The sequence below is a fragment of the Toxoplasma gondii genome, chromosome VIIa (genome assembly GCF_000006565.2).
Source record: "Toxoplasma gondii ME49 chromosome VIIa, whole genome shotgun sequence".
Taxonomy (NCBI): domain Eukaryota; phylum Apicomplexa; class Conoidasida; order Eucoccidiorida; family Sarcocystidae; genus Toxoplasma; species Toxoplasma gondii.
In genome coordinates this window covers 3,845,311-3,872,279 of record NC_031474.1, presented here as the reverse complement: position 1 = coordinate 3,872,279, position 26,969 = coordinate 3,845,311, and the positions used below count along the sequence as shown (strand labels likewise).

Sequence of the window (26,969 nt, the reverse complement as noted above, 5' to 3'; positions counted from 1 at the left end):
CTACCGAAAGTGGCCTATCTGAAAACCAGGTTGTGTTTTCTCACTTTATGAACTTCCTTGTCTGCCATCTTGTGTGGCCGGTGATGCGAACAAAGCCGTGCTTGTATCGCCACGTCAGTCGGTTGTTGACTGTCGCCACCTGCTCCCCAAAAATCCTGCTTTTCGGGATTCTCTGTGTTCACCTGGCAACAGGGGTAATTGAAGAACGGTAAACCAAATCGTGTGAGCACCGGCCGGCAGAGAATACCACCAGAGCAGTGCTCCTCCGCCAGGCCAGCCGCGCTGACGACGGTCTCTGTAACTGGTTTATTCCGGGATCTTGCAGGATAATTAAGCTTATGTGGCCTGCATTTCTTGGGAGGGACACACAGTGTTCGAGTGTGCCGTGGGCAACACATTCAAAAACAGTGAAGACGCAGCGGTCTCTTCAGCTGTTCAACATACCGTCAAGGGCCACGGTGTATTAAGCCGCTGGAACTTAAGTGATCTCTTCGATGGGGGTTGCATACATTCTTCAGCTGATCCCCAGGTTTAGATTGTCCGAAACGGCCGCCGCCGATTCCGCTCTCTCTGCCTCATTTGTGAATGCAAATCGAGAAAGCTACAGCCTTTCCCCATTGATCTCGTATGACATTCAGCCTAAAGGAATGCGCCTGCAGTAATAGTGTCCACTTATCTAAATATGGTCGTGCCCTCTTATCGGGGTGGAGATAAACCCTCCTCCGAGATAAGTGCTTTTATAGCGTGTACAGATACAGCCTTCCTACATTTGAATTTGCTGATGATTCCCATGTCTTGAAGCATTTTGTGTCCAACCGCCCCATTTAGACGTATTAACAGGTGGTTAAGCAGGGCCATAAGTGCAGCCATATAATTACATACGTAGAGGACTCGAATACTGGCGCCAACAGTAGTCCACTCCAGATTTCCTGACGGGGGACGCTGATTATTTTGGGTTACAGAAGGTCGCCTTCTTATTGAAGCGAACAGCATTCTGAGCGTTGACTGTGTGGGCAACTGTTCCGTCAGAAGATGTTCAGTCGTTAGTCTGAGAGAACAAGCACTGGCTTTGATCCCCAACAGATTGACTCACAGAACTTCTTTGTTTCAGTCACGAGTATGAGGGTCACACTCACTCGCTCTTCATTAACCTGTATTCTTGTCGTTTTTCATGGCGACTTCTTCTCCCTTGTACCTCTGCCTACTCCAGCATGGAGAGTCGACACGGAGGTGATGAATGTAATTAGTCTCCCCAGCGTTCCAAGTCCAACAGCAGTAGGCTTGCCCGAGGTAGAGTACCCGGACGAAGGCTCGTTCCTTTCTTCTACAGCGAGCGTTGAAATTCAACAACGACACGATCCCGAAACGCTGGAAAGGCGGAATGACATGCGAGGTTGTACAGGAGGAACGATTCTTGATCCCATCTCCAGTTCCGCCGAATGGAGAACTGAAGGCATCGTAACTTCAAACCGCCTACACGATTTGCTCAATATTTGCCAAGACGATCGGTGTTCGTATACTAAAGATTATGTAAATGGTGACTTCGTGTCGTCCAATAAAGAAGAAAATGCGTATCGCTGGTGGACTGGATTCGAGCAATACATGCCGTCCAGGGGAAATTCCTTGAGTCGTCTCTCTTCCGGTTGGGCGGAACAGCCTCTGATAGTACCGCAAGACACTCCAGAAGTCTTAAGACAAGTTGACCAACAGAAGAAACCACTCTTTACAGACCGAAGCGTTGCATCTGTCTTTTTTCCGTTCACAAGCGACGCACGTCCGGTTGTCTTGCCTGGCGAAACCAGCTCTGTTTTAAGTGAGAAAAGACGGTTGCAGCCGTCCTCGACAGTGGATTCAGCGATGACCCTCAGAGAAGGTGGAAGCGAACCGAGTGCGAACACTGCTTCTTCAGAAGGACTTTCTTCGTCGCGTGAAGAAGAGGAACCTGGTGATCAGAAAGAAGTGATGGGGCTAGGCGACATGATAGCGGCCGGACGTCAGCGTCGGCAAGCTGTCGAGGCACTGAGCATGATGGGTTTCCAAATGCCTCCTGGTGGTATTGCCTCAATGAGTCCGCAGCAGCAGCAAATGATGGCCACGTTTCTCACGCAGCAACAGATTCAGAGCCAACGTCAAGGCTTCGCAGGGCAATCTGCGCCGATGGGATCAGAGCAGCAACTCATGCAACAGTTTCTCACGGGGCAGCAGCAGAGTCAGATGATGCAAGAGATGATGCGTGGAAACCAAAGCGGTGGAAGGGGAGGCGGGAGAGCAAATCGGAACCACCAAGGGAACTCGCACAGTTCGGGAGCGGGGCAGAGGGGAGGACGGCAACAGCAGCGGCAAAACAGCCCCTCCGTGGGCGTTTCTCTAGGACAAATGACAATGGCGCCTTCCGTCGGTTTTCTGCAAGCGCCGCACCCCGGAAACGCAATCTACTCCCCCCAGCCGGCTTACTCTTCGCAAATTCCCTACACATACAACCCCTTCTCACCAGGGGGAATGACCATTTCGGCACCGTCAGTGCCTGTGGCAAGAGGGGCGACGCCTGTGGGTTCTGTACCAGGTGTGTCTCAGCATTACCCTTCTGCGCCAGGAGTGAATCCAGCGACACCGACTGGCGGTTATGGCTATGGGGGCGGTGTCAACACTGGCGCGTACGCATCTGCATTGTTGCCAGGCGGGGGAAGCACACTTGGCGGCTTTGCCAACCAAGGAAACGCCAGCCTACGTTTCACAGGGTTCACAGGAGGAAACGCTGCCAGCACACCATCGCCATACGATCCAAATCTCCAACAAAGACAGTCAGCAGAAAGTGTAGACCAGGCGGCGCGGTGGGCAGAGCAACTCCGAAGGCAACAAGAGGGGTGGGCTCGGCAGAACCCTTGAGGAAGTGACGGCTGGTCCAAACGGTGTAACTCATGGACGGAAGCCAGGATGTCCCGACGCTCTTATCTACTTGCGACATTTCCTAGGCCCTGGAATTGCTAGACTGCGTTTCAAAAACGTCTTTGGAAAATAGCAGTGGTAGAATGTGGAAGACAGAGAACAACAAGTGTCCGCAGGGGCACCTAAGGGGTCGATGTCGTACAGCGTTTCTGCTTCGCGTTTCGTGTAAGCAGTTTCTGCATCTTTGTATTCCGTTCGTGCATGAAACTGCACAGATGCCCGAGGTGATATATATTTCGGAAAAGCAAAGAATCGATTTGGCTATAGGATAAGGAAGGGACACAAAAGACTGTCTCACTGCGCAAAACATGCATTGGGCTTTTTTCCGGCCATTTCTTTAGAATAGAGCTTCCTATTTCGGTTTGGGGTACGCCAGCAAGCTTTGCTGCAGAGAATAACAGCCACACTTGGCCAGTTGGGAACACCGTCAGGCTTCTGAGGGTTCAAACCTGAAAGATAGTGTGACCGGAAAACCACATGTTTCCGAGCAGATTCGAGGCGACTACACAGAATGACATGACGGACTCTTGCCAAAACTCAAACGGGATGCCATTCACAAAAGCAAACCAAACCCTCTGCAACACGCTAACTGCACAGAACATCCGTGTCTACGTGTAGGAAATAAAGCAAGACAGGGGTTTCTGGTGTGCCCCACAGTGTAGGGGAACTAAAAGTACAGGATGTTCCTGCTGCGGGGAAAACCATCGGTCGACGGTCTCACAGACAGGCACTAGCGACACATTTCTGAATCTGGATAGTGGGACACCGCCAACCTGTCTTCTCACGGCTACATGCATAAATCTGCGATACACGACCGAATAAATAAAAATGTGGCAACTTATGCAATTCGGTACAGAGGCACAACGCGCCCGATTGCGTGCCTCCCCTGAAAGACAGCGGGCCCTCTGGAGAGACGTTTCTTGAGGTCTCGCGGAGCAGCGCCCGTTTCCGTCCGGGTGGGGAAATGCGTATGAAGACGCGAAATTTCTAGCAAAAAACAGATGCGGAACAGAAGTCTTGCAGGTGGCGACTCGTCCGAGCAAGACGTACCTGCCTTGTCGACTGCCATCGCACACTGTGTTTACCGGGCCGTCAGCTTAGCACTTTTTTTTGAGTTGACAAACCCGCAAGGGAAATTCGCATTTCGCCACTTTTGTCTCTTTGACAGTTTCTGGCGCTTTTTACAAATCCAGAGCCGTAGCACCGCGAGACTGTCACGTGAAACGGCTCTCTTTGTCCCCCACCATCTAAGAAAAAGTAACGCGTTTTCAGCTGGTTACTATCAGAGTTCGACGCCATGGTCAGTGTCTGTTTCCAAGGAGTGCCCGGGGGAAACTCGGCGTTCTTTCTTTTTCCGCAGACTGCCTCCCAGGTCCTCCGTCTGTCTCAGCTGCGCGCGATCGACCGCACATTCCACCGCCGACACAGACCCCTCCGGCTGCTTTTTCTCTGGTGTATTTCTCTTTTCCCTGAAGGTTTCTCACACTCTTCCGAGGTTGCCTCTGCCGCCGTGGGTGCGCATGAGTCGCTCGTAGGCCTCGTTGATTTTTCGCATTTTCTCCGTAGCGCGGGCCTCTTCGAGGGGCGTCAGCGGCTCGGGGGAGGCGGCGGCAACGACGTCGGGGTGGTGTTGTCTCGCGAGTTGCTTGTAGGCCATTTTGATTTCCCTAGCCGTCGCGCTTGGCTGCACACCCAGTAGCGTGTAAGCGTCGTCTTCTTTCTTCTGCTTTCGCCTCTGCTCGCTCATCGCCTCCTGGGCCTCGCTCCACAGCATGGCAGCGATGTCGCTGAGGGCACCGGTGAACCCCTTCTCCTTCTGCAGGGCCTGAAACTGCTTGTACAGGACAGAGAGCTCCGCCTTGAGTTGCCCGAGCTCAGGGTCGTTCTTCGTGTCTCCAGAGACAAACGCAAAGACTTTTGCCGCGGTTTTGTCTTCCATCCGTGCTGCCACATTGGAGGCTGCGAGCACGAGACAGGCCACCCAGACGGCGAGGAACGCGAGGGCGAAGAACCAGACCAAAGCCGACAGCATGCACTCGCGAACCCTCTGGACGCGAGTGTCCCCGGGACTCTGGGTGATCGTCGCGCCATAGGTTCGCTGCGCCTGCGCAACCAGCGCAGCCATTCGCGGGTCTTCTTCGAATCGCCCTCGCCCTTCGTCCTTCCCGCCTCCTGTTTTCTTCTCCTTGGTCTCCTGAGGTCCGTTTCCCCCCACCACCGTGTCTTGACAAACAGTCGTCTCGCCCCCGCCAGCAGACGCACTCGCCTCGGTGAACTCCGGCTTCAGTTCTTTCGAACGCTTTTTCTCGAGCGCTTCGCGGTCCTCGCGGTCAAGCACCGCCAGCAGCGCCAGCACGTCCCTGCAGAAACTGACTTCCCGCTTCCTGGCCTCCTCCGGCTCGTCGTGGTGAGCTGCAGCTGCGAGGTATGCGCTGACGCCAATGACCACAAGGTTAGCAAAGTGACAAGATGCGTAGAAGTCTTCTCGGGCGACGCGGGGGAGGCGGGCCTGGGCCTCGACGCTCGGGAGCGACAGCAGGACGGAGAACTCCCCGAAGAAGGCCGAGAAAGACGCGCGAACGTGGGCGTCGACGATCGGGACGTAGGCACCGACTGCATGCAACAGTTCGGGGCCGAGAAGGAGAACTGCAGAGCCCCCGAACGACGCAGCCACGCACATGAGGAGGTCGCTGCAGAGCCAGGGAGAAGGCATGTCGGTCAGGTCCGAGAAGTTCGCGGCGAAGATGACGGCCGCGCGAGCGAGACAGTGCAGAAGAACGAACACGAGTCGAGAGATCGGCGCACTCAGGGGCGACAGCTCAGCGTTGCAGAACACAACGTCGACTACGAAGGAACAGAGGACATGCGCGTAGATGCCGCGAAAAAGCAGTCGCCAGGGCATCAGGGACGCCCAGAAACTCAGCACCCCGCGCAGCCAGGAAAGGTGCCTGAAAAAAAAAGCCTTCGAGCCCCTCTGCGAGGCAAACGAAGTCGAACTCACAACTGGCGGAAGCGCACAGACTTCCACTCCAACTTCTTGCTCCTTCAAAAGAACCGCGATGTCGCGCTCCGACACCGACAGCCTTGGACGCAACGCACCCGACGGGAACCGCGAGGACGCAGAGACACCCGAAGAATGCAGACGAGCAGCAGACACAGACGCAGAGCAAGAAGGCGAAAGAGAAGAAGGCGAAGGAGAGGTAGAAGGAGACGAAGGCGAAGGAGCGGTAGAAGGAGACGAAGGCGAAGGAGCGGTGTTTGATATCATCAAAGTCGCCATCGTCGCGTCTCGACCCGCTCTGATCTCGTTATCATTTCGACCTTGTTCGCTTTTCTCTACCACGTTGTCAGCAGCCTCGACGGCTTCTGGTAGAGTTTCAACAGGCGCCGAAACCTTCTGACCTTCATCTGTTTCCTTCTTTTCTTCAGGAGATGTGCACGTCGCGACATTCGTCTGAGAAACGCCTGCCAGTCTGTGAGGTGTCTCCTCCCCCCCCAACTTCTCTTTCTCTCCTCTCTGCTTCACTGCGGGGCTCCCAAGACACGAAGGACTCCGAAAGCCACAGCGCACAGAGAGCTGCAAGACGCGTCTGAGCACTTCATCTCTTTGCTTCCGGAGGTTTTCGGTCTGTCGCCGAAGCACCTCGCGTCCGCGCTGGAACGCCTCGAGGTCCTGGAGGGAGACACTGCGCCCTAGAGTCCAGCTAGCGGCCCCGGAGGTCGCGCCTGCTCGCTTCTCCAGGCGGGAGAGAGCCGCTGCACTCTCCTCGCGGCGGTGGGCGGCCTGCAAGCGCTTGACAAGTTCCGCCCTCACGAAGGCCCTCTGTCTCCTTCGCTGCGATGCTCGCACGGCGCTCGGGAGAAGAAAGAAGTCGCAGAGACTGTAGAGTCCACACCCCGAGAGCGTGAAGACACGCAGCGCCCACCGTGGCCAGCAGGCCAGGTGGAACCAGTGCAGACCGAAGCAGCCGCCGAAGAAGAAGGCCAAGTACGCAGAGATGAAAGACGAAGCAGCAGACCGCCGACGGAACGGGGACTTCCACGACAACCCACGCAAACGATCCAGTGCCGAACGCACACCAAATGGGTCATCCGAGTCCGCCGCCGCACCGCAGGAAGGAGAGGGTGACGAGCTGGAAGGATCAGGAGACGGAGAAGGTACCGTGGTTGACGGATTGTGACCGGAGTTTTGTGTTCCGGGGCTCCCGGCCCTCGCTTGTCGGGCGCCGCAGGCCACCTCCATGGCAGGGTTTCGTGATTTGCGGGGAATTTTGTAAATTGTCTTCTCCCTCGTTCTTCGGAGCAGGAAGTGACCTTCGCTTCACATGGACCTGTGTGACGACGCAGACGGGGCCACCCACGCAGGCGTCGGCGCGTGTGACTTGGCTGCCAAGGGAAACAGGAGACGACGCTACATTTTAGAGAGCGCAAGCAGGCGCGGTCTTCAGAGGCCGCTTCTCTCTCGAAGACAAAGCAGCTGACGGCCGAGAATCGAAGCACGGAGTGCTGAGGACGGAATCATCCCACAAGAACAAAGGTTGTTTCATCCAGTTGTCCTGCAGACGAGACTCACAATGAACCGAATAAGATACCTGGGAAAATCTCGGAAGTTGACCATGTCCAACTCCGACAAGCACGCGGCGTCTGTGAGCCGTGTTCTTTATCGGTCCTTCCGGGGAGATTCGAGCTCCTCGAAACGGTACAGGTCCGGCGTTTGCACGATATCAAGCCACGGGGAACCGGCCGGAAAGCAGGGACCGGAGAGGCACAACGCCTGCATAAAGAGTCGTGTCCGCGTTTTCAAGACGCGGGAACTCGGGGAAAGGTGAAGCTCGCGAGAGCACCGGAATTTGCGGAAGAAAGACTTGGGAAGACGCTGCGGGCATGTGGGGCAGACGCACTCGTGCGAACGACCTCGAAAAAACTTCTACGCAGTTTCGCGGGAGAAAAAGAAGTCTCCCAGCTTCCTCTTTTTTGAGCGTTAGAAACGCAATGAGAGGCCGTTTTGCACCGCGCAGAATCAAATGAAATCGCAAACAACACAGAAACGCCGGGCCGTCTTGGCTTCGACACGGCACCACCAGGGGGATGGGGGCACGAGATGAAGACAGCCGCACTCTTAACGACAAGCTGAGGGGAGAATTTCGTTGTGATAAAGCAAAGGGCGTTTCCACGCGAAGTGAATGGCGACCCAGAGCACTACATGTTGCTTCTTTCCACCCCGCCGCTCTCCGAACCTTGCTGAGACACACACTTTTCTCTGGCTAGCTTCCCGCAGGTCCTGGAGTGGATGCACAGTCTGCGACGGTATCGAGAGATCACCTCTCTACGCCTGCCACAGTGTTTTCTGTTGGAAGCGAAGCACGAAAAAAAAAACGAGGAAAGGGATCGTGCGCCTCGAGCCCCTTTCACTGCTACCCCAAGTCTCGCTGTGAAGAGCCTAAACAGGCACATGCAGAGGCGGGGTTGGCGGTTTCGGGATAAGCGAAACGGATTCAGAGATAGTACGTACGAGGGGGGGACGGACCTGATCACACTCGCATCTGAATTACTTCCTCTCGCAGTTAATTCAAATGGCAACCATCATCCGTGTGTTACCCTAAACGCTAGCACAGCGGTAAGTCTGTCCGCGCGCTTTCCACGGGCTGTTCCGTTCAGAAGTCGACCCCTTTTCAGTAAGCGAACGGACGCGGGCGCTCAACTTCCCAGAGAAACGCTTAGAGGGCTGGTTGCGATGGCGACTTGCAATCGCCACACTGCGCCAAAAAGCCGGAATATGAACACAGAAATACCGGGCCATCGGACCGTGTCTCCACTCAAATGCTCGAAATTGTGTTCTTTTCCGCGATACATCGGGAAATATATAGGGTCGATGGCCTGGTTATGTGCTGTACCCGAGTGGAGATACTCGTTTTAAAGTATTTTGAGGGTCTGTGGGGTGGGTGGTTTTGCGTTTTCCATTAAGTGCCCAGTAGAGAGCACGAGCGTGTCAGCGGCGGAAAGGGGAGCAAAGAATGTGCGTGCGCCTCAGAGGAACGAAGAAGGCTCTGCATGGCAAAAGATACACCACCACTAGGGCGGCACTCCGTTTTCTTCTAGTTTTGGTGGAGCTCCCACTCGAGTTGAGGGGAAACGAAGTCGTATGTATCGCAAAAAACAACGTCACTGAACACTCTGGCCTGTCTCACATCGATCCTCAGCCACGAGAAACGCGATCTTCAGTTGCCCGCGCAGCCGTAGCACACACCTCTTTTCCCGCGCGCATGCAGACACAAGCACATCGTACAAAAGTCTCCCTCGGAGCTGACAAGAACCTACGCAAAACTCGACACCTTACAGAAACGCAGGTGCTTAACTGCATCTCTGGAAACGGGCAGCGCCCTCTGTTCTGCAGAAAAATCGACTTTCATGGCAGCTTGCCCAGGGCTACCCGCGAGTCCCGCGTCTCTGCAGTGGATGTACACCCGAGCTGCAGCAGAGCTGCCCCTCTCCCCTATAGTTTCGCAACCGCGTTCCGGCTCTGCTACTAGACAGGAGCGGTTTTGCCGCAGCAGAGAGTAGTCTACACCCGAAAAACTTGCGGTAACTCGAGAAGTGTAAGAAAACTTCAAGACACCGCGAGAAACACTTGTGAAGCGTCACGCGGAGTCCAGCGAACTCTCGAATGGACATCTGCCCCACTCCGTTTCTGCTCTTCCCGTCTCCCGAGCGCGTCTCTCGCCGCTGTTCTACCCATCCCTTTTCCTGAGACTCTCTTCCCTGCGTCGATGCATTCACTTTCTTCTGAAAACACACAAAACACATCACAATTCATTGACATCCGCACTCGTCCATCTACTCTTCAACTTCTACTTCTCTCCTGTTTCCCCCCGTCTTCTCCCACTGAATATCTCCACTTCACTCCCTTTGCCCCCCTGGACTTCTTTGCTTCCTTACCGGTTCCTGGACACTGTGGTGAATCCGTCGTCTTCGGGCTTCTGCGCATCTCCGTTCTGAATTTCATCGCGTCCTTCCTTTCCCGCTGAGAGGTGTTCAGACAGTGCAGCGGCTGCGACTCGGAATCTGGGTCGCGTCTTCTCTTCGTCGTTTCCGTTTCCAGAGTTCACTTTTCCTTCTCTCCAGCGCTCGAAGCCCTCGTCCTGTTCTCCGCGACCCTGGCTCTGAGCAGGCACCCGTCGACGGGCGGTTTCAGTCCGGTCACCCTTTCGCCACGAGTCTCCTGCAGATGGAGGGACGCTGCTCGCCGGAGAGATCGATCCCTCGACCTTCTGAGGAGACGCAGGCGCCGCGCGCGGGGCGCTCCGCAGAGCCGCTGACGCTTCCAGGTCCAGTTGGCGCTGCTTCTCCTGAAAAAGGAAAATGAAAAATCACAAAAAATTGGGAAAACGGGGAAAAGAGACAAAAGGGGAGGAAAGGAAGAAGAGAAGAAAGAGAGACGCAGTGCGCAACGCGGAGAACAAGAGAGACGGATACAGAGAAACAGATCAACTTAAACACGATATAAACCGATAGAGACCTACACCTACATATGCAACGATACACATATACAGAGAGACAGATAATAGATAAGGGGAGGAGAGTGTGCACGGTCGTGAGAAGAACATCTAGACGAGAGGTTTTGATAGGAAAACTAGAGAAGCCGATACACCAAAAAAGAGGCAGATCTCAACGTCAACCTTACCTCAATTTCGAGTTCGCGCTGACGTTGCTTTTCTGCCTGCTCAGCCAGGCGTTTTGCCTTCGCCTCTTCCTCCTGTCTTTTCTTCTCCAGTTGCTCGAGGTACTTCTGGAAATGCACAAGAAACAATGCAGTTTTTATATCCCACAAATCATCAAACTCCAGAAAAGATCCGCGATCACACCCCGCCACCCCTCTACCCATATGACCTAAAAACATTTTACAGATGAGGGTCCCGAGGTCCGAAAATCCCTCTCAAGTAGCGTGCACCTCCATATTTACATGCAGCCGCATATGCATATATATATATATATATATATATTTATATATATATGCTTATGTGTCTGTCGTCTCTCCACTGTTTGGTCTGTCTCTCTACATCAACAAATAGATCTAAATCGACCCATTTTTACCCAAATGTAAATGGTTCTCGCTCTATATATATGTATCTAGATTTGTTTTGTTTCGCCTGCGTTTTGCTCCGTTTTGTCTGACCTTCTGTTCCTCCTCCATCCTCTTGCGTTCGACTTCGATTTTGAGTTTCTTCAGATGTTCCTCTTTGCGAGCACGCGCGCGTTGAATCTTTGCCTGTCGCAGAACGTGGAGGAGACGCTCGCGCTGCTCCTGCGCCTGCTGTTCAAAGTCCTTCTGACGAACTGCAATCTTCTCCGCAACCCACTTCTCCTTGTCTTCCTTGACAACCTCGAAGATCTGCTTCTCTTCCAGCGCTGCCTCGAAGGCAGCCTTGTGCTCTGTGCGGGAAAAACAGGCGACGAAAGCGAAGGCGCGACGTCCAGAGACAACGCAGACATCCCGAGCTCCTCGACGCACACTTAGACCTTTGCTTGCATGCAGCCCGACCGAACGCAAGGCCGAACTGCGATACGGTCGATAACGAATTTCACGGTCTAACGGGCAGTCGCACTCGCAGTCCATCAATCTCCCTAGAACATCCTCATAAACAATCCTGCCTCAGAAATAATGACTCCTCAACACGTACGGGGACGTAGACACAGCCGGGGCCAGTCGGCTCACATACACTGGTACATACATACATACATATATATATATATATATGAATATATATATATAATATGTGTACAGAGAGAAACACCTCTATAGTTATACATATTTTTATGCATACATGTATTTATATATATATATATATATATATATATAGGTGAATAGACGATAGATGTGGTTCGACGGAAAGAAGAGCTATGTCGATGAAAAAAATATGGGGAGGACCACATGCAGGTGGAACGAAGGACAGGAAGAAGACGCGTCCGAATACAGGCATGTGGAAAGGGTGAGATTACCTTCCTCGTGCCGGTTCTGCATGTCGAGAAGAATTTGAGTGTCGCGGGCCAACTGCTCTTCTTGCCATCTGATGAGGAGCGGCAACTCTTCCTCGCGGCATGCGCGAATGAAGTGACAAACGCGACGGAAGTTCTGGCGTCTCTGCCGCAGACGAGCAATTCTCTCCTGAAAAGAAAAAGCGAAAGATCTCTGCCACTTCGCTCTACACTCACACATTCATATACATATATATATATATACGCACAGAGGCGCACGCATACATAGTCCTGTCCAAATATCTGGGCATATTTATGTTATATATATACACTTGTGAATAGGATCATATGCATAATCGTACACAGTCCTGGCGACATATCTATCCAATTCAGTACCTATATATACATATATATATATATAGACACACATTTTTTGTGTATCTGTATCTACAGATACTTGCCTCTGAGCATGTTGTTGATGTATTTCTGTCTTCATATACACACAGAACACTCCCTGCATCTCTAGACAACTGAATCTTATGTATAACTGCGCCTCTACCTACATATCCATATTTATATATATATATATATATATCTTATATATATATATATATATATATATATATATTGTACGTATATGCATGTGTGTGGGCACATTGCTTTGTGTTCTTGTGAAAACGTGGGGAAGTCGGACCTGGTTGAGTTGCATCATTTGAGCTTTTTCTAGATCGTCGTAGTCGACGTTTCCTTGCAGAACATCGTCGATGTTAATGTCTCCTAGTTGTTTGCCCTTAATCAGAATATTGCTCGAAGCCTTGGTGCCCAGCTTTTTTATCTCCTCCAACATTTGGGCAGCAGTCTCGCTCCTCTGTTTGATTTTCTCCTGCTGCATGCGTCGCTCTTCCCGACGACGCGTCGCCTCTTCACGGCGCTCGCGCTCTGCGAAAAAAAGACACATAGGAATTGCGATCTCCAAAAAAACAGAGCGAAGTGCGTTCTCAACGAGCAGCATGGAGAGACACCGTCTCGTGAGAGAACAAGAGAGAGGTGAAGGGGGAGAACAAGAGAGAGATCACGAGAAGAGAGATCACGGAGAAGAGTGAGAAGGTAGATAAGAGAGAAAAAGACGTAGAGTAAGGGAGAGCCTCCGGAGAAGAGAAAGAATAGTCGGGCGACGTAGAGCTCCTCGCCCACAAGGCAAGTCCTACAACACCCATCATGTTGTTTGAAATCCTGGAGACTGCATCGAGCGTACAAAGCCCCCAAGAGAAAAAGACGAAGAACCAGCTGACCTTGTCTCACCGCACTATTCTCGATAGCAAGCAGACAGCACCTCCTTGTCGTCTTTTCATGTATTTCTTTCGCATTGTCCAGCGTGTGTCTCCCGCGGCTCTTACCTTGCTTCTCTTCGACTCTGCGTTGCTCAGCTTCCTTTCTTCTTCGCTCTTCTTCCATCTTTTGCTGCTCCTCCTGTTTCTCGAGGCGACGCGAGTGAGTGGCCCGCGTGCGCTCCGCCATCCGTCGCGTCTCCGCCTCCAAACGCGCCGGCAACTCCTGCAGGAATCGGCGCCGATCCATTCTCTCCTCCATCGACTGTCCAGGGCAAATCATGTGCACCGCCCTGCGAACGAAAAAAATCCGGAAAAATTGAGAAATGCATGGAACTGTGCTTTGAATCGAAGTCTCTGTTGAGCTTCATAAGTCCCTGCTGCACGGGCTGCCAGCATAAACTTGAAAAAGTGAGTCTCTTAGAGGGAACCTCGTGAATGCCATCGACTGAAGCGGCCAGAGGTCAGGGCATGGCGCCTCTGGAAGGCTTCCTTGGACGCCTTGCGACGAAAGCAAGTTCCGCTGAGAAAAAGCTCCACTCCGGTGGTCCTGCACTTCTTCCCCCATCGTGGTGTGGGCATGAGACCCCGAACTCAACGTCGACGAAGAGACGCTTCCGCAGGGAGGAAGAAAGATTCGACGCCAGCGACGAGCGCTTTTTTCCTGCGTTTGTCCACGCCTCCAAAATCCGAAACCTCTCACACGCACTCCCACGGCGTCCTTGCATATTTACTCCAGTTCGCTTTCTTCTTTCTCCCCTACCGATCCACCTCGCCATCTTGCCTCGCTCCCTTTTCGCTTCTCTCTGCCTCCCTTAACCTTCTCTCTCTCCGTTTCTTCGCCCGCTCCTCCTCCCGTCTCCCTCGGGGGGTCCGTCTGTCTCCTCTCTTGGCGTCTCTTCTTCCCCTTCCACGTACTTGTCGATTTGCTTTGCCAAGTTGCAGAGTTGGTGTCGGAGTGTGTTCGCGGCCGCTGCGTCGGGAGTCTCGAAGAGAATTGCGCTGCTCGCGTAGTCCAGTCGAATAGACAGATTCGCGTTCGAGTTCGCGGACGCAGATCCGAAGGAGCTCGAGGAGGCCTGCTGCTCCTGGACGAGCGCTACGAACAGCTTCTCTGCGTGCGACCAGGGAAGGAAGGACGCCGTGCAGATGTGCGTCGTGAAGTGCTTGATCGAGAGAGTCGCGTACACGCGAGAAAGCTGGAAAATCAACTTGTGGAAGATGACCCTCTTCAAGGGATACACGTAGGGCTCCAGCAACGGATTCGCGCTCACCGCGTCCAACAGAGGCTGGCAGAGAGAGCTGAGAAACACACAAAACGCTTCGGCGCTCACAGGTGGAATTAAACGAATTCGAAGACATGCATTTGCCTTTTGCGGGAGAGAGACGGTGCCTGTGGGCGAAGAGACGTGACTTGGCAAACGCCACACGTCGTCTCTTCTTCAGAGCGAGCTCTTTCCACGTCCAAAGCTGTCTCCCTAGACGCAGGCAAATACGATGCATGTCCAAATGCGTTCGCGAAAAAAATACGGAAAGATCGAGGAGCTCAGTCACTCCCCCGACGCGCCGTTTTTCCTGTCCAGACTCCTTGGTCGATACCCGCCCGCATGCAAAAAAGAAAACGTCTGCTTTTTTTCCAAAGCTCCAGAGCACCTCCACACCATCATCCACACAACGTGAAGCGAAAAGTCTTGGATTTCTGTCTCGACACTCCCCACATTCTCTTGAATTCGAGCGAGAAGTTTCTAAACACTGAGTCCTTGAGCGCGAGCCCTGAAGTTCCCTCGCGGATGCATGTTCAGTCGATCTGCGTACACATCTGCGCGTACGTACACAGCCTTAAAGGGCAGGAGGGAACCAGACTATCTGTAGGCGACCCTATTTAGTCGGTCACGCGTTGCGAATGCCGAAGACCAGCGTTTCCAAGTCCGAGAGGCACACCTTACCAGAGCTTGAGAGGCGTGAACTCGCTTTCAATCAAGGAAAGGAGCTGTTGACAGTTCTCGTCCGCGAGAGAGACGAGGTCCTTGGTGAAAAGCACAGCCTTGAGGCCCTCCCGAGACGGCAGAGTCGAGTGACCAAGCAACATTGTCAGCTTCTTCTGCTGCTCCAAAGAGCCGTAGTTCATGCCCTCTCCCATCGTCACGGCGTCGTCGCCAGGCTTCTTCTCTCTGAACAAACGTTCACGCTCCAGGAACAACGCACCGCTATGGGGTGCCTGCCACTCACGCGTACAATGCGTCAAAAAGATGCATCTCGCTCTCATGCCTGTGAAGGAATTTGTGCTTCCGCCTCGACACCTTCCTCGTTTCGCCGAATCGAGTGACCCGAGACCCCCCCTGTGTCCTGGAGCTCGAAGACAACGGTCCTACAACGTGCGAGGTCGCGACTGCGCTGCAGTCTCCAAGCTGTAAGTCTCCCCAGAGTCTCTCAGCTCCACACTCTCAGCGCGAATAGTCAAATACGACAAGGGTGCATCACAACGTTAGTCGCGTCGACAAGTGACACAAAGATACACAAATACATACATATACATACATATATACATATATATGCATGTGTTTATATACATTGTTGATACAAACAGATATAAATATATTTATATATATACGCAGACGAGCACCCACACATACCCATATATATATATATATATATACATATATATATAGAGAGAGATACATATATGTGTATATACATGTAGATGAGTATCCAGAAGGATCTGTAGGTGTGTGGTGTGGTTTGGACTCACGCTCCAGAGATGGGGATCGAGAGCACGGCGAGGACGGCGACGGAGGCCATGGCTTGAAGGTCCTCTTGAGAAGCGTTTTTCTTGAAGCCTTTGACGTGGAGAAGAAGCTTGATCCAGGCGAGAGCGTGGAACAAGTAGTTTTCTGCGACCCAGGTGACGCGGCTGAGCTTCTCGTAGTAGATGGCCAGCCAGCGCATGAGTTTCTCGCGACTGTTATGGAAGAGGTCTTGCCCCGTGCGGAGAGCCTTGAGGAAGTAGTCGTGGAGGCCGAGCGAGTAGAGGTCCTCGGCAGTCGCGTAGCACTCGCGCCAGAGCTCCAGCTCGGACGCCACGACCAGCTGCTGCATGCGCGTCTCCAGATGCAGATCCGGGCGCATAAGCGATTCGTAGTCCTCCTTGTGGCGGTTCTTCAGAATCAGAGCGAAGTGGCTTCTGAGCACATCGCAAAGGCGCTTGAACTCCTGCGGACGCTGGTTCTCCTTGCAAAAGAGAAAGGCCTTCCGCGCAGTCTCGTGGTAGACGCGCTCGAGCTTCGGAGTCGTGCGCAGCAAATCGAGCACCATCTTGTAGACGTCCCAAACGCTGCGGAGCGCCTGGTGGATGCCGCGAGCCTCCGCCGAGCGAACCTCGATCTGCAGGGTCGAGAGCAGCAAGTCTTCCGGAGAGTCCGCGACCGAGTCCAAATCGCCCAAACCTTGTCCAGGCAACACCGGCGCGTCCGCGCTCTTCGGACTCGCAGACGCCCCCGCCGCCGACTCTTTCGCCTGCGTCAGCTTCTGCTCTGCGCGGCTGCGCAGCTCCGCAATCACTTTGCCTGCAGCGCCGCCACGTTGAGCGCAGGAAGGGAAGAGAGGACGCGAGCAGCAAGACGAGAGAATGCACTCAAGGAGAGACGAGAATGACGGTAACGTGGAAAGGTGGACGCACGAGAAGAAGGATGAGAGGTTGCACAGCCGAAGGAAACGAGGGAGAGTCAGAGTGGCAGAAAGGACGAGTTCCTAAAAGCATACAGACGAATCTTCTTTTCCGCTTCCCTTGCGGACTCACCAAGAGACTGGATGTTGGCATGCTGAGAGATGATCCTGTACTGGTGCAGACCATCGCGAGCCAGACGCAGCTTGTTCTCGTCAACGCACAGCTGAACGTGACGAATCATAATCGTCTCCTGGACGCTGTCCCATCCTTGAGACCTGAAAAGCAGCGAGACCCCGCAAAATCGCCATGCAAACACCCGACAAAAGACACCAAGTTCTCCACCTTGCAACGGCCACAAACACACTCATATATATATATATATATATGTATGCATGTTTATTTTATATATCTATATATATATACATCTATACGCCCAGCTACACGCAGAGACAGAAAGATTCAGCAGCACCCCAGCACGCACGGGTGCATGTAGAAATATGCGCAATATGTTAATATATACACTATACAACAGTATACATATATATATACATATATATACATATATAATGAAGTAAGAATCAGTACTTATGTATATATATAGTGTATATAAAGAAAGTCAATACATAATATATGTATATACATGCAGATATGTGTATATATATATATATATATATATGGTCATGGCGACGCAGCATCGTTTTGCCGGAAAGAGTTGAACGGACTAGAGACCGAGCTGGCGTAGAGAAACGAGAAGGGAACTCGAGAAACGACATGGAACGCAGGACCGGCACGAATTACAACGCCAGCAGAGAAGTCTACACAGATGAGGTTGCGACTCAGGGAGGCAGAAAAGGGAAGAGAAGGGGACAGGAAGAAAGCGAGAAGGAGCGAGGCACACAACAGACCTGAAAAAAGCATCGGGATTTCTCGGGTCACAACAACGCGTTGGACAAGATCCGTCATGCCCGATTGTCACCACACACATCCACATAGTCAATTACATCTCGAAATCTTAATCTCCACATCAAAATATGCCCGGATGAGTGAATCATAAAATGTTGGCGTCTGTCGAAATCTGTGTGCATGCGCACCGGAAGCGTCGATGCCCAATGGCACCGTGGAGAATTTTGAGGGCGGCGTCTTGTTGGCCCACAGAGAGAAGTTCATCCGCGCGTTTGAGCGCGTTTTCAGGCTTCTGGAAAGACTGCATTTTCCCGCTCTTTGAACCGAGAAAAGGCGGAAGGTTTCAGGCAGAACGAACGCGCAAGAGAGCGCAAATGCGGAGTGCGGCAAACAGGAGAGAGTCGCGCGGCGAATCCTTTTCCGCGAGAGATGGCGAAACGTGTGGAGCACTCAAAGTGTCGAGGAACGCACGGTTTCAAAGTCGCAACGCTTTTTTCGTGAAGCATGCGACGGAAGACTCGCAGGGGAAACGCTGGGTCCCTTTCGAGGTCCAGAGGTCCACTCGGACGTGGAGAATCGACACAACACAGTCCAGGGGAGTGAAACAACCGGGGACACAAGCGCGCAGAACGGTGGCAAGAGTTTGCTTAGAGAGAAAGTGGGAAGACGGGGAATTTTGTGAATTTTTAGCCGCCAGAAAAATGCTGACAAAGTGGAGACACGTAGCAAGAGGCGGCGGAGGACCAACGCCGGCGAGGCGGGGGACCGGCGGAGGGTTGGGGAAACGAAAAAGTGTGGAGAACGGAAGATGACGAGAAGGAAAAGAAGTCTGAGAAAGACGGGAAGAATTTAAGGAGCAAAAAACACGCTTTCTCCACAGTGGTCACCTTGCACAAGAGGCGGCGTGGGGAGTTCGCGACCTGCGCAAAAAACGGAGGGAAGTGCGGCCGTTCTCTGAGGGGGAAGGAACGGGGCGTTTGTGCCGCAGAGAAAACCGGGGGATCCGCCAGAGTGAGTCGACACGCGTCCTCCACAAAACAAACCAGAAAATCGAGAAAAACGAGAAAGCTCACGCCTTCCTCCTCTGTCTTCGTTCCGAGCGCGCCGGAGCTCTGCCCGCACTGCGGCGAGAAACCAACGAGTGCGAGAGAGCGAAAACGGAGAAAAATGGACGGCGGAGAAGGACCACAGAAAAAACAAAAAAGCGCGACTGCTCCGGGGCGCCAGAGTACGCTTGAGAAAAAGGAGGACCCGCAGGAGACAAAGCCGCCGCAGAGACAGAGAGGCGTAGCCCCTCTCGCCTCCACCGCAAATTCGCCTTCCCACTAGCCTCCACACGCTGACCCGACACGCACATCGCACTTTTCTCGCATGCACTCCCAAGAAACGCCTGTGTTACAAAACCTACTTCTCCTCGACTCTCAGCCGCAACTGGTGTGTGCCACACAACCTGTCGTTGTGTCGCTTACATCGTGTTATCAAAACTCTATCGACGGGCAGCACCGTTCGCTGAGACCGGCAACCTGCGCGAGTGTGTGGGAAGAAGCGAAAAGAAGGAAAGCAGCAACCTGAAGGAAGACCACGGCACGTACGTGTGTCTCCATTCGGGCACACTGTTTGTAGAAGAGAAACCGGCTTTTCAAATGCACACAAGCAGCGCTTTCGCGACCGGCACGGGAAGCGCGCTGAAGTCGGCTGCCTTCTCCCTTGTTGCCCTCGTTCGAGTGTCAGGGCGTTGAAGTCTGTGAAAAAAGTGAAACGTAAAAGACTCAGCTGCAGCCGGTTCAAACCTCCTCGATACGTTCGAATACCAACAAACACTAGACCAGGGCAGCAAAGATCACCTAAGATGTCAAGAAACGCCGTTCACGAGCTTTCTTTGACTGCGCTCTTTTTGTAAAGTCATTTGCTCGCCTCCTCAACACGATCTGGGTGTTTTAAAAAGGTAAAAGCGCTACGCTTGAGCTCGGTGAGATCGGAGGTCGCATTTGAGAAACGAAGAGTACAACAGGCCTGGACACCGCGGCCCCATATTCCCGTAGAAGTGCACTGACAAGGAGTCCAATTCGCGCTGGAAGCAAACAGATTTCTCTTGTAGCGACCTTGTCTAGCCGCTTACGATCATCCCGTTACAGGATGCATAAAATGGCTTAGAACCGGAAACGGGGAGGGAGATAAATGCTTGATCGAAGCGTTGGAGAAGGGCGTTCACGAAGCAGGCCCGTCTGTTATAGCACAAAGGATCTCTTGGCATTCGCACACATCGGTTGGGTTTAAGCTGGACCCGGGTGGTCTCGATCAGCTTTATCTCTGTTCAGAAGCACGTTTTTGCTGTCAAGGTGTTCGTGATTTTCTTTGGAAATACGTAGTTCAGCTGCGACCCGTAGTGGGACGAAGTTAGACTGTCCGCAAAGCAAGGCTGTAGCGCCCACCCACTGTAGGTTTGGGCGCTTTTCTGAGCAAAAGATTTCTCGTTTCCAGGAACACCCATAACGTGGCGTGAGTCAATTGGGCTGCGTTTTGTGAGCATGCATCAAACCTTTGGCTTTGTGCGCCGGTTGGAAGGCGGAAAACCCAGAATATTCAGCCTCTTCAACGACACAGAGAGTGCGCTCTATGGCTAGATGCCTTTAGAGACGATTTCAACACGACTTCAGGAAACGGGATCTCTGTCTCATTCCCGGTTTAACCCAGTCGTTTTCGCGAAATTGGTGTTCCAGTAGCCGACGAAGAGGGAATTCTCTAGTGCGCCAGACGCCCAAGGCACGCATAGTACAAAGGAAATCAGTGCGTCTCGTGTAAGCTAAATCCGCCAAGCGATGTGTGCATCTCCTAGGTTTCCAATGTTGGGGGGTAGAGTTCTTCTCAGCGCAGGAAGACAGGAGGAGAGAGGATGAAGTGGTAAGAGTCCCCGAGTGGATTGCTATGAAACAAGCTGAGGAGAAGGACTGGTTTTCGCTTTTTTCGTGTCAAAACGGCGGTATTTCTTGCTGTGAGCACATTCGCTGGACCTCGCACGAAAGAGCGTGTTGGCTTGCGTTGGGCCGAAGCAGCTAGAAGGCTAGCAGATACATCGAGGAAGAGACTCGAAGTAAGGATGTGCTTTTTCCGTGCAACCGAAAAACTGGAGAAGAGACGATAAACTTCGAATCAAGAAGAGAGGGTGAGAGCCCCGTGTTGGCACGGGTCAACGCGCCAATAGCGTGAGGTCTGGTCAAGGGATGGCTGTTCGAAAGCTAGAGGTTTCTGAAGAAGCCAATATCTATTGTGAGTATTATGTTTCCCCTTTCTCCATGTTTTTTGAGATCCTCACACGTCTGCCGCCTTTTTCGTCTTTCTCTTCTGGTCAAGGACTGTCAAGCGCCTTCCTGCGTGACACCATTTTCACCTTTTTGCCATCACGAGCCTTCTCGGGGTGGATCACTTTTGCCTTTTTTCGTGCGAATTTCACAGCCGAGGGGCGCATATACGATTCGATTAGGGAGGCAGTTTGTGACAAGCAAGAAGTTTCGCTCTCGGGAAACCGGAGAGATGCACGTCCGAGGCGTGACTCTTGTCTGCGATGCGTGAGAGCCGCAGCCAGGCTCCTCGTTTCGCAGTGCTCAACAGGCTCGAGACGAGAAACGTAAATCTTTTGTTCGCGTGACACGAAGAGAGCGATCGAGCCAGCAAAAGCGTCTGCAGGGGAGAAGTGTTTAGAGTGGGGGGACAGAAGTTTTGTAGCTACCGAAGAAGTTGATTTAGGTGCCCGCGAGTCCGTGGGTCACTCTCTGAGACCGAGGACAGGCAAGATTATCGTGTGTCTGCTTAACTGAGTGCTTTTGCTCTACCCTGCCGTCATTGGCCCCGTCTCGCTCGTCGTGAAGCTTGCCATTCTTCCCGTACCTGTTTGTTTTATTTCATGGTTTTTCGGTTCGGCATTTCATGGGCAGATGGACAGGAAGAAGCGAACAGGGGAAGAAGACAGCGGAAAACACGTATCTTCCCTTGCCACATGAAAGTGATGTTTTGTCAAGGGTGCATGTATCTGAGGCTGGGGGATACGAAAGTCATTCCTTCTCTTCTTCCAGCTGCAGAAACGGAGACTGAACGCGTCGTGCAATACTTGGTTCTCAGTTTGCCTCTGTTTTGAGCGTGTCTGTTGCCCCGTTGGAGGCGTTTTGTCTGCTTCTCCCCTCAACACCTATGCGGATCGATTGAGAAGACGCTATGCGTCTTTCTGTTTCCCCTCATGTCAACGACACCTGGAATCTCTCGCGCCTGTGTCTCCAGTCTCGTTTCTCCGGGCAACAGAGGAACGAGCGTGGAGGGTCGACGCAGTGCACTAGCAATTGCCTGTTTCTTTTCACCAGCTGTTAGCGTGGAAACGGAACCGTAAAGGGGATGGGGAAAGGTACTTGTTTTGCTCAGAAAGAGCAAGACACCGCATCCACTAGACTTGCTACTAAGTGGAAGGGGCAATTTTCGGCATTCTTCTAGGACGTGTGCGGAAGCTGTTTATGCCCGTCTCAATACGCTTGCGCATAGTGATTATTTTGTACATCCCAGATAGACACACTTGCGCACTTACCCCACTCTGCTCACCCCTTGCGAGAGCTTCTCCCTGGCAGTCGTCGACGCCCCAGACTCTCAGAGAATAGAGAAGAGAGGCATCTCCGAGAGCATTTCGGTATTCTCCATCTGAGTGTATGTATTCCACATAACGGTGTACAGTACCGCGTGTGTATTTGTCCTACAGGAAGGCAACCCGTTTTCGTTCCATTACTGAAATCACAGTTTTGCTGTTTTCTTGGGTCTTTTTGTGAGTCCTGAACCGCAAGCGTCGTGACAGAAAGCATCCCCATTCTCGTTCCCTCTAGCCGGGGGGGCGGGTTTCTTCTTTCAAACTGTCTACATTTCTTTCTTTCACGAACCTGTTCCTGCTCACGTGCCCCCATGTGGTCTTAGTATTTTCTTAGTCCCGTTTTCGCGTTTCTTTTTTCTTCGTGTACCTTTCAAGATGTCTTTCCATGTGGCAACGCCCAGCAGTCCCAAGTGCGAGACTGCGCCGGACCTCTTTTCTCTCATTTCTTCTTCGAATTCCCTTTTTACTCCCTCTCGCTACTCATCTGCATCTTCGTCCTCCTCGTCTGCTACCTCTTCTGCTTCGAGTTCTTCGTGTGTGTGTTCCCCGAACGACGCGCGCTGTCTCATTTGTGGTCGTTCTTCTCCCGCGTTATCTGGTGTGAGTGAGCCGTTCCCTGCTCTTCCTTGTTTACTACCGGCATCTCTGTGTTCGTCTGCTACGTCTTTGGTCTCGACGGTGGTAAATTGTGCATTGCCATCCCGCGAAGTCTCCCCCGAGTCTGCCGGTGGAAAGCGCAGTTGTCGAGGGTGGTTTCGCTGCATTTGGTCTGCCTGTGTGCGTGCGCCTCGCTCTGTCTGTTCGACTGCCTTCATCCGGTGGGTGTTTTCCGTTTTGCTTCTCCCGGCCACGCTTTGCCGGTCTGTCCGGAAGGCGGTAGGATCGCGATTCTTTCTCCTCCTGATTTCCGTCTACCTCTGCCTCAAGGGGCTGGTCTACTCGCTGAGCACGGCCGCCATGCTGCCGTACTTCAAGGGATTGGGATGGCAGGCGGCTGCGTACCAGCAAGCAACAGCCATCGTGTTTGTTCCCTGGGGAATGAAGGGGCTTGTTGGAACGCTGGCGGACGCGATACCGCTCTTTGGGTACCGAAAAAAGTATTACATGCTCATTGCTTCGGTCTTGGGAGTGGGTGGCGTCTTCGGCCTCTGCATCCTGCCGGACGAGTTCGCCGCGGACCGCCTTTGGCTGGTCTGTTTGCTGCTTCTCCTTGTGCAGCTCCAAGTGGCCACTCTCGACCTGATGTGTGAGGGCAAGTACTCAGAACTGATGGTAGAAGTTCCGGATGTCGGTCCCGCCGTCGTGACCTTTGTGAATGCGTTGATTTCCGTCGGCCAGGCGACCGGGAAAATGGTCGTAGGTCCCGTGAGTGACAGACTGGGAACGCGCCCGCTCTTCTGGCTGGCGCTGCCGCTCGCTGTTTCTGTCTTCGTTCCCATCTGCCTCAACTATCTTCCCGAGAAAAAACTGGACCACGCGGACCTTCAGGTGCTCCGGCGGCATCTCTGGGCACAGAAAAACGTCTTTGTCATGGGGATTGCGCTCGCGACAGCGTCGCTCGGAGTCGCCGTGGTATCGCTCTTTGAGGGCCAAAGAATCCTCATTATCTATAGCCTGTGCGCCGGGGTCGCTCTGTCGCTCGTCTGCTGCCTCACGCTACCCAAGCCGATCGCTCACTGCAACATGTACTTCTTTCTCGACCAGGTCCTGCACTTGAATGTCGCAGGCGCCCTCGACTTCTTCTACACAGCCTCTCCAGCTTGTCTTCCCGACGGTCCCCACTTTGACTACACCTACTACAACACGTACGCGTGCATAGCGGGGGCTATTGGCGGGGTCGTTGTCCTCGTGCTTTTTCTGAAAGTTCTTCCCCAGTACTCCTTTCGCCACATTCTCACGACAGCCTGTCTGGTGAGACTAGGCGCCTCGCTCGTAGACTACGCCCTCGTTTCCCGCCTCACGACGGAGCTGCATCTCTCCGACAAAGCGGTCTATTTGGTTGGAGACGCTGTAATTTTAGTGGGCGCAAATGCGCTGTCCTACATGGTCGGCGTGATGCTGATTTCCAAACTTTGTCCAAAGCACGTCGAAGTGACAGTGTACGCGATCCTCGCGGGTATGGGCAACATGGGGTCGACTTTGTCGACTTTGCTGGGAGTTGCAGCCATCAAAGAGTTCCGCATCACCTCGAAGGCTGAGGAATCGTGCGATTTCTCGCGCATGCCTCAACTCATTTCCATCTCAAATTTCATTCTGCCTTCCTTGTGCATTCCACTCTGCATGACTCTCCTGCCCAATACTGCCATGAACGCCCCGCTCCCGGTAACGACCGAACTAGAAGAAACGCTGGAGTGTTCCTGTTCTTTCGCGCAAGACGCCCAGAGTGCAGAAGAAAACGGATGGCGAGGAGGGAGTGAAGAGCGTGCAGAAGACGAAAACAGTGAAGGAAGCGACGCGGAGTGCCACGGAAGTGGCAGAGCCAACCCTAATGGGGACCGAGAAAGTGGGTACGCAGAAGACAGGCACACCAACGGGAACACACAAGGGAACTGGAGGAAACGAAGAGCACGACGCCACGCGAGAAACAGAGAGAAGGAAGACGAGCGAAGCAGGCTTGTCGACGAAGGTCGCACAGCTGTCGGTGGTGTGGCATGTAGGGAAGGCCAGGGAAAGGATGAGAGACCGTTACGACCTCGAGAGAAGCGCAAAGAGTTAGATGTGAGACAGGCACCAGACGAATACGAGAATTGCAGAAACGTCGTGCCTGTCGTGTCCATGTTAGCTGGAACGGAGTTGGTTGGGGTGAGGTGTGAAGAAAGAAACACATCGAAAAGAGTGGGCAATGGAGAAGAATCAAGCACCGAAGACGGAGAGGGATAAAAGGGTTACCAGATGAGGCTCTTGTCTGCAGCAACATCGGGAAGTGAAAAGGGGCTTCCTTTCGCAAATGTCTTTTTTTCTCACGCAACTCCGCCTTTCGACAGGAAATTTGGACAAGGGAAGGGAGTCCACATGAGGGAACAATAATGGATTTTGCGGTTGACTCGTCGGGTATCTGTCTCTTTGTGTACAACTCCTCGTTCTTTCTCATCACTGTCTCTTTTCCACTCTTCGCTCTGTATCTACTTTCTTCACCTTGGTAAATGTAGGTGCTTTGAGGCTTGGACGACCATGGGTCTTTTTGAATTCCAAATAGTGCCATCGCTTGGGCCGGCGCAGTCTGCTTCATCGTCGCGTCGGTGTGTTCTGCATGTATTTGCTACTTTCGCTCGAACTCTTTTTTCCCGTGTACCATCCTGCCTCTTTGCTGTCCCGTTCTGCTTCCACATGCTCTTCTTGCTTGAAGGAAGCAGTGCCTCCCCTCCCAGAGTGACAAGTCTAGGTCGAAGATGCGCCGCCGGATACCAGCTTGTAGTTACAGCCATAATGAATCGTTCGTACCCACTTGGCATCTCAGTTCAAGTTAGCGAGGCCGATGACTGTAGCTTCAACCGGTAACATCAGTGCTTCCTTAACGTTAGAAAGTGACGGTGCATCGCTGGACCGGAAACCGTTACGCGTAGCGGGACACTTGTACGAAAGAAGAGGCACCCTACAGGTGAAGTAAGCTACAATCAGGAACAAGTGGGAGTGACATACTGAGCTGGAATCCCTGTTTCTCCACCGTTTCGCGTTCTGCGGCTCTTTCCCGCGGCTGTCAGATCGCGTCAATGCAGACGGTTCCGATTCGACAAAGGATTTGTGAATATACACGGGAAAATACGTCCATACAAGACGGTTCGTTAGTACCCTTTGGGGGTTTTCTATGCGTGACCTAAGGGACTGTTTCAGCATCCTCTATCTCAATCTCTCAGTCGTGAACAAGAACGGGAAAGTGTTCTTTGTCGCTTTGCGTACCACTTGACAGGGGACCCCTGTTACGAGAGACTCCCGCTTCGATCCTGATCATCGATCCCACGGCACAATACTGGTGGCGTTCGGATTTCAGTGAAGCTCAGAGGAAGGCGACACGTGCTTGTTCACCAAGTAACCAGACTCGAAGAGTCTGAAGAACCGCCCCTCGTCAGGTTGTTTAACTCCGCGGCCGCGGACTGTGATTATCTCGAAATGTAGGGGGATGGACAGAGACATATGCGTTGTAACTTCTTGCTCGTCCAATTTATCTAAAGAATGTCCTAAAGAATACATCTCTTTGTGGACTGGACCATTTTACTAAATAATACACGTATGATCTTCGGCAAATGCGAAACACCGGCAGTGGTGCGTGGGATTGACTTGAGACACAACCTCCGTCGAGCGCACATAAAAAACAGGACAGACCCGCAGACGCCGTGCTTGGGAATCTTTTTTTGAATGCTGCTCGCCGTCCAGAGCCCCTGCAGAAAACGCGAAACCGAACGGAACCTAGTTCGCGTGTCTGAAAAGCAGGTGCTCATCCTGGGTCTTTGGCTGTCGTCAAAACTGTAAAACGCCTCTCCCTAACTCGTCGTCGGCCTGAAGTCGGCCTTGTGGATCGGCTTATAGTAGGAGA

The 26,969-nt window shown here is 52.8% G+C and overlaps 4 protein-coding genes across 4 annotated transcripts; 2 read left to right on the top strand and 2 right to left on the bottom strand.

Moving 5' to 3' along the window:
• Positions 1 to 491: 491 nt before the first annotated feature.
• TGME49_201660 (hypothetical protein) lies at positions 492 to 3,494 on the top strand. Its single transcript, XM_002367421.2, has one exon. It carries the CDS (start codon positions 1,120 to 1,122, stop codon positions 2,884 to 2,886), a length of 1,767 nt encoding a protein of 588 aa, XP_002367462.1. The 5' UTR covers positions 492 to 1,119; the 3' UTR covers positions 2,887 to 3,494.
• Positions 3,272 to 8,781, bottom strand: TGME49_201670 (DnaJ domain-containing protein). Its single transcript, XM_002367422.2, has one exon. The coding sequence runs from the start codon at positions 7,187 to 7,189 to the stop codon at positions 4,427 to 4,429; it is 2,763 nt and encodes a 920-aa protein (XP_002367463.1). The 5' UTR covers positions 7,190 to 8,781; the 3' UTR covers positions 3,272 to 4,426.
• Positions 8,782 to 8,939: 158 nt separating this feature from the next.
• On the bottom strand, positions 8,940 to 19,031 carry TGME49_201680 (eukaryotic initiation factor-3 subunit 10, putative). The gene is made up of 12 exons (XM_018779173.1): positions 18,003 to 19,031; positions 17,044 to 17,186; positions 15,997 to 16,810; positions 15,194 to 15,418; positions 14,166 to 14,549; positions 13,317 to 13,540; positions 12,614 to 12,858; positions 11,944 to 12,109; positions 11,120 to 11,376; positions 10,628 to 10,732; positions 9,883 to 10,292; positions 8,940 to 9,729 (listed from the first exon to the last, which is right to left on the bottom strand). The coding sequence occupies exons 1-12, from the start codon at positions 18,119 to 18,121 to the stop codon at positions 9,720 to 9,722; spliced, it is 3,102 nt and encodes a 1,033-aa protein (XP_018637435.1). The 5' UTR covers positions 18,122 to 19,031; the 3' UTR covers positions 8,940 to 9,719.
• Positions 19,032 to 21,061: 2,030 nt separating this feature from the next.
• TGME49_201690 (BT1 family protein) lies at positions 21,062 to 25,907 on the top strand. Its single transcript, XM_002367424.2, has one exon. The coding sequence runs from the start codon at positions 22,814 to 22,816 to the stop codon at positions 25,316 to 25,318; it is 2,505 nt and encodes an 834-aa protein (XP_002367465.1). The 5' UTR covers positions 21,062 to 22,813; the 3' UTR covers positions 25,319 to 25,907.
• The last annotated feature ends 1,062 nt before the right edge of the window (positions 25,908 to 26,969 follow it).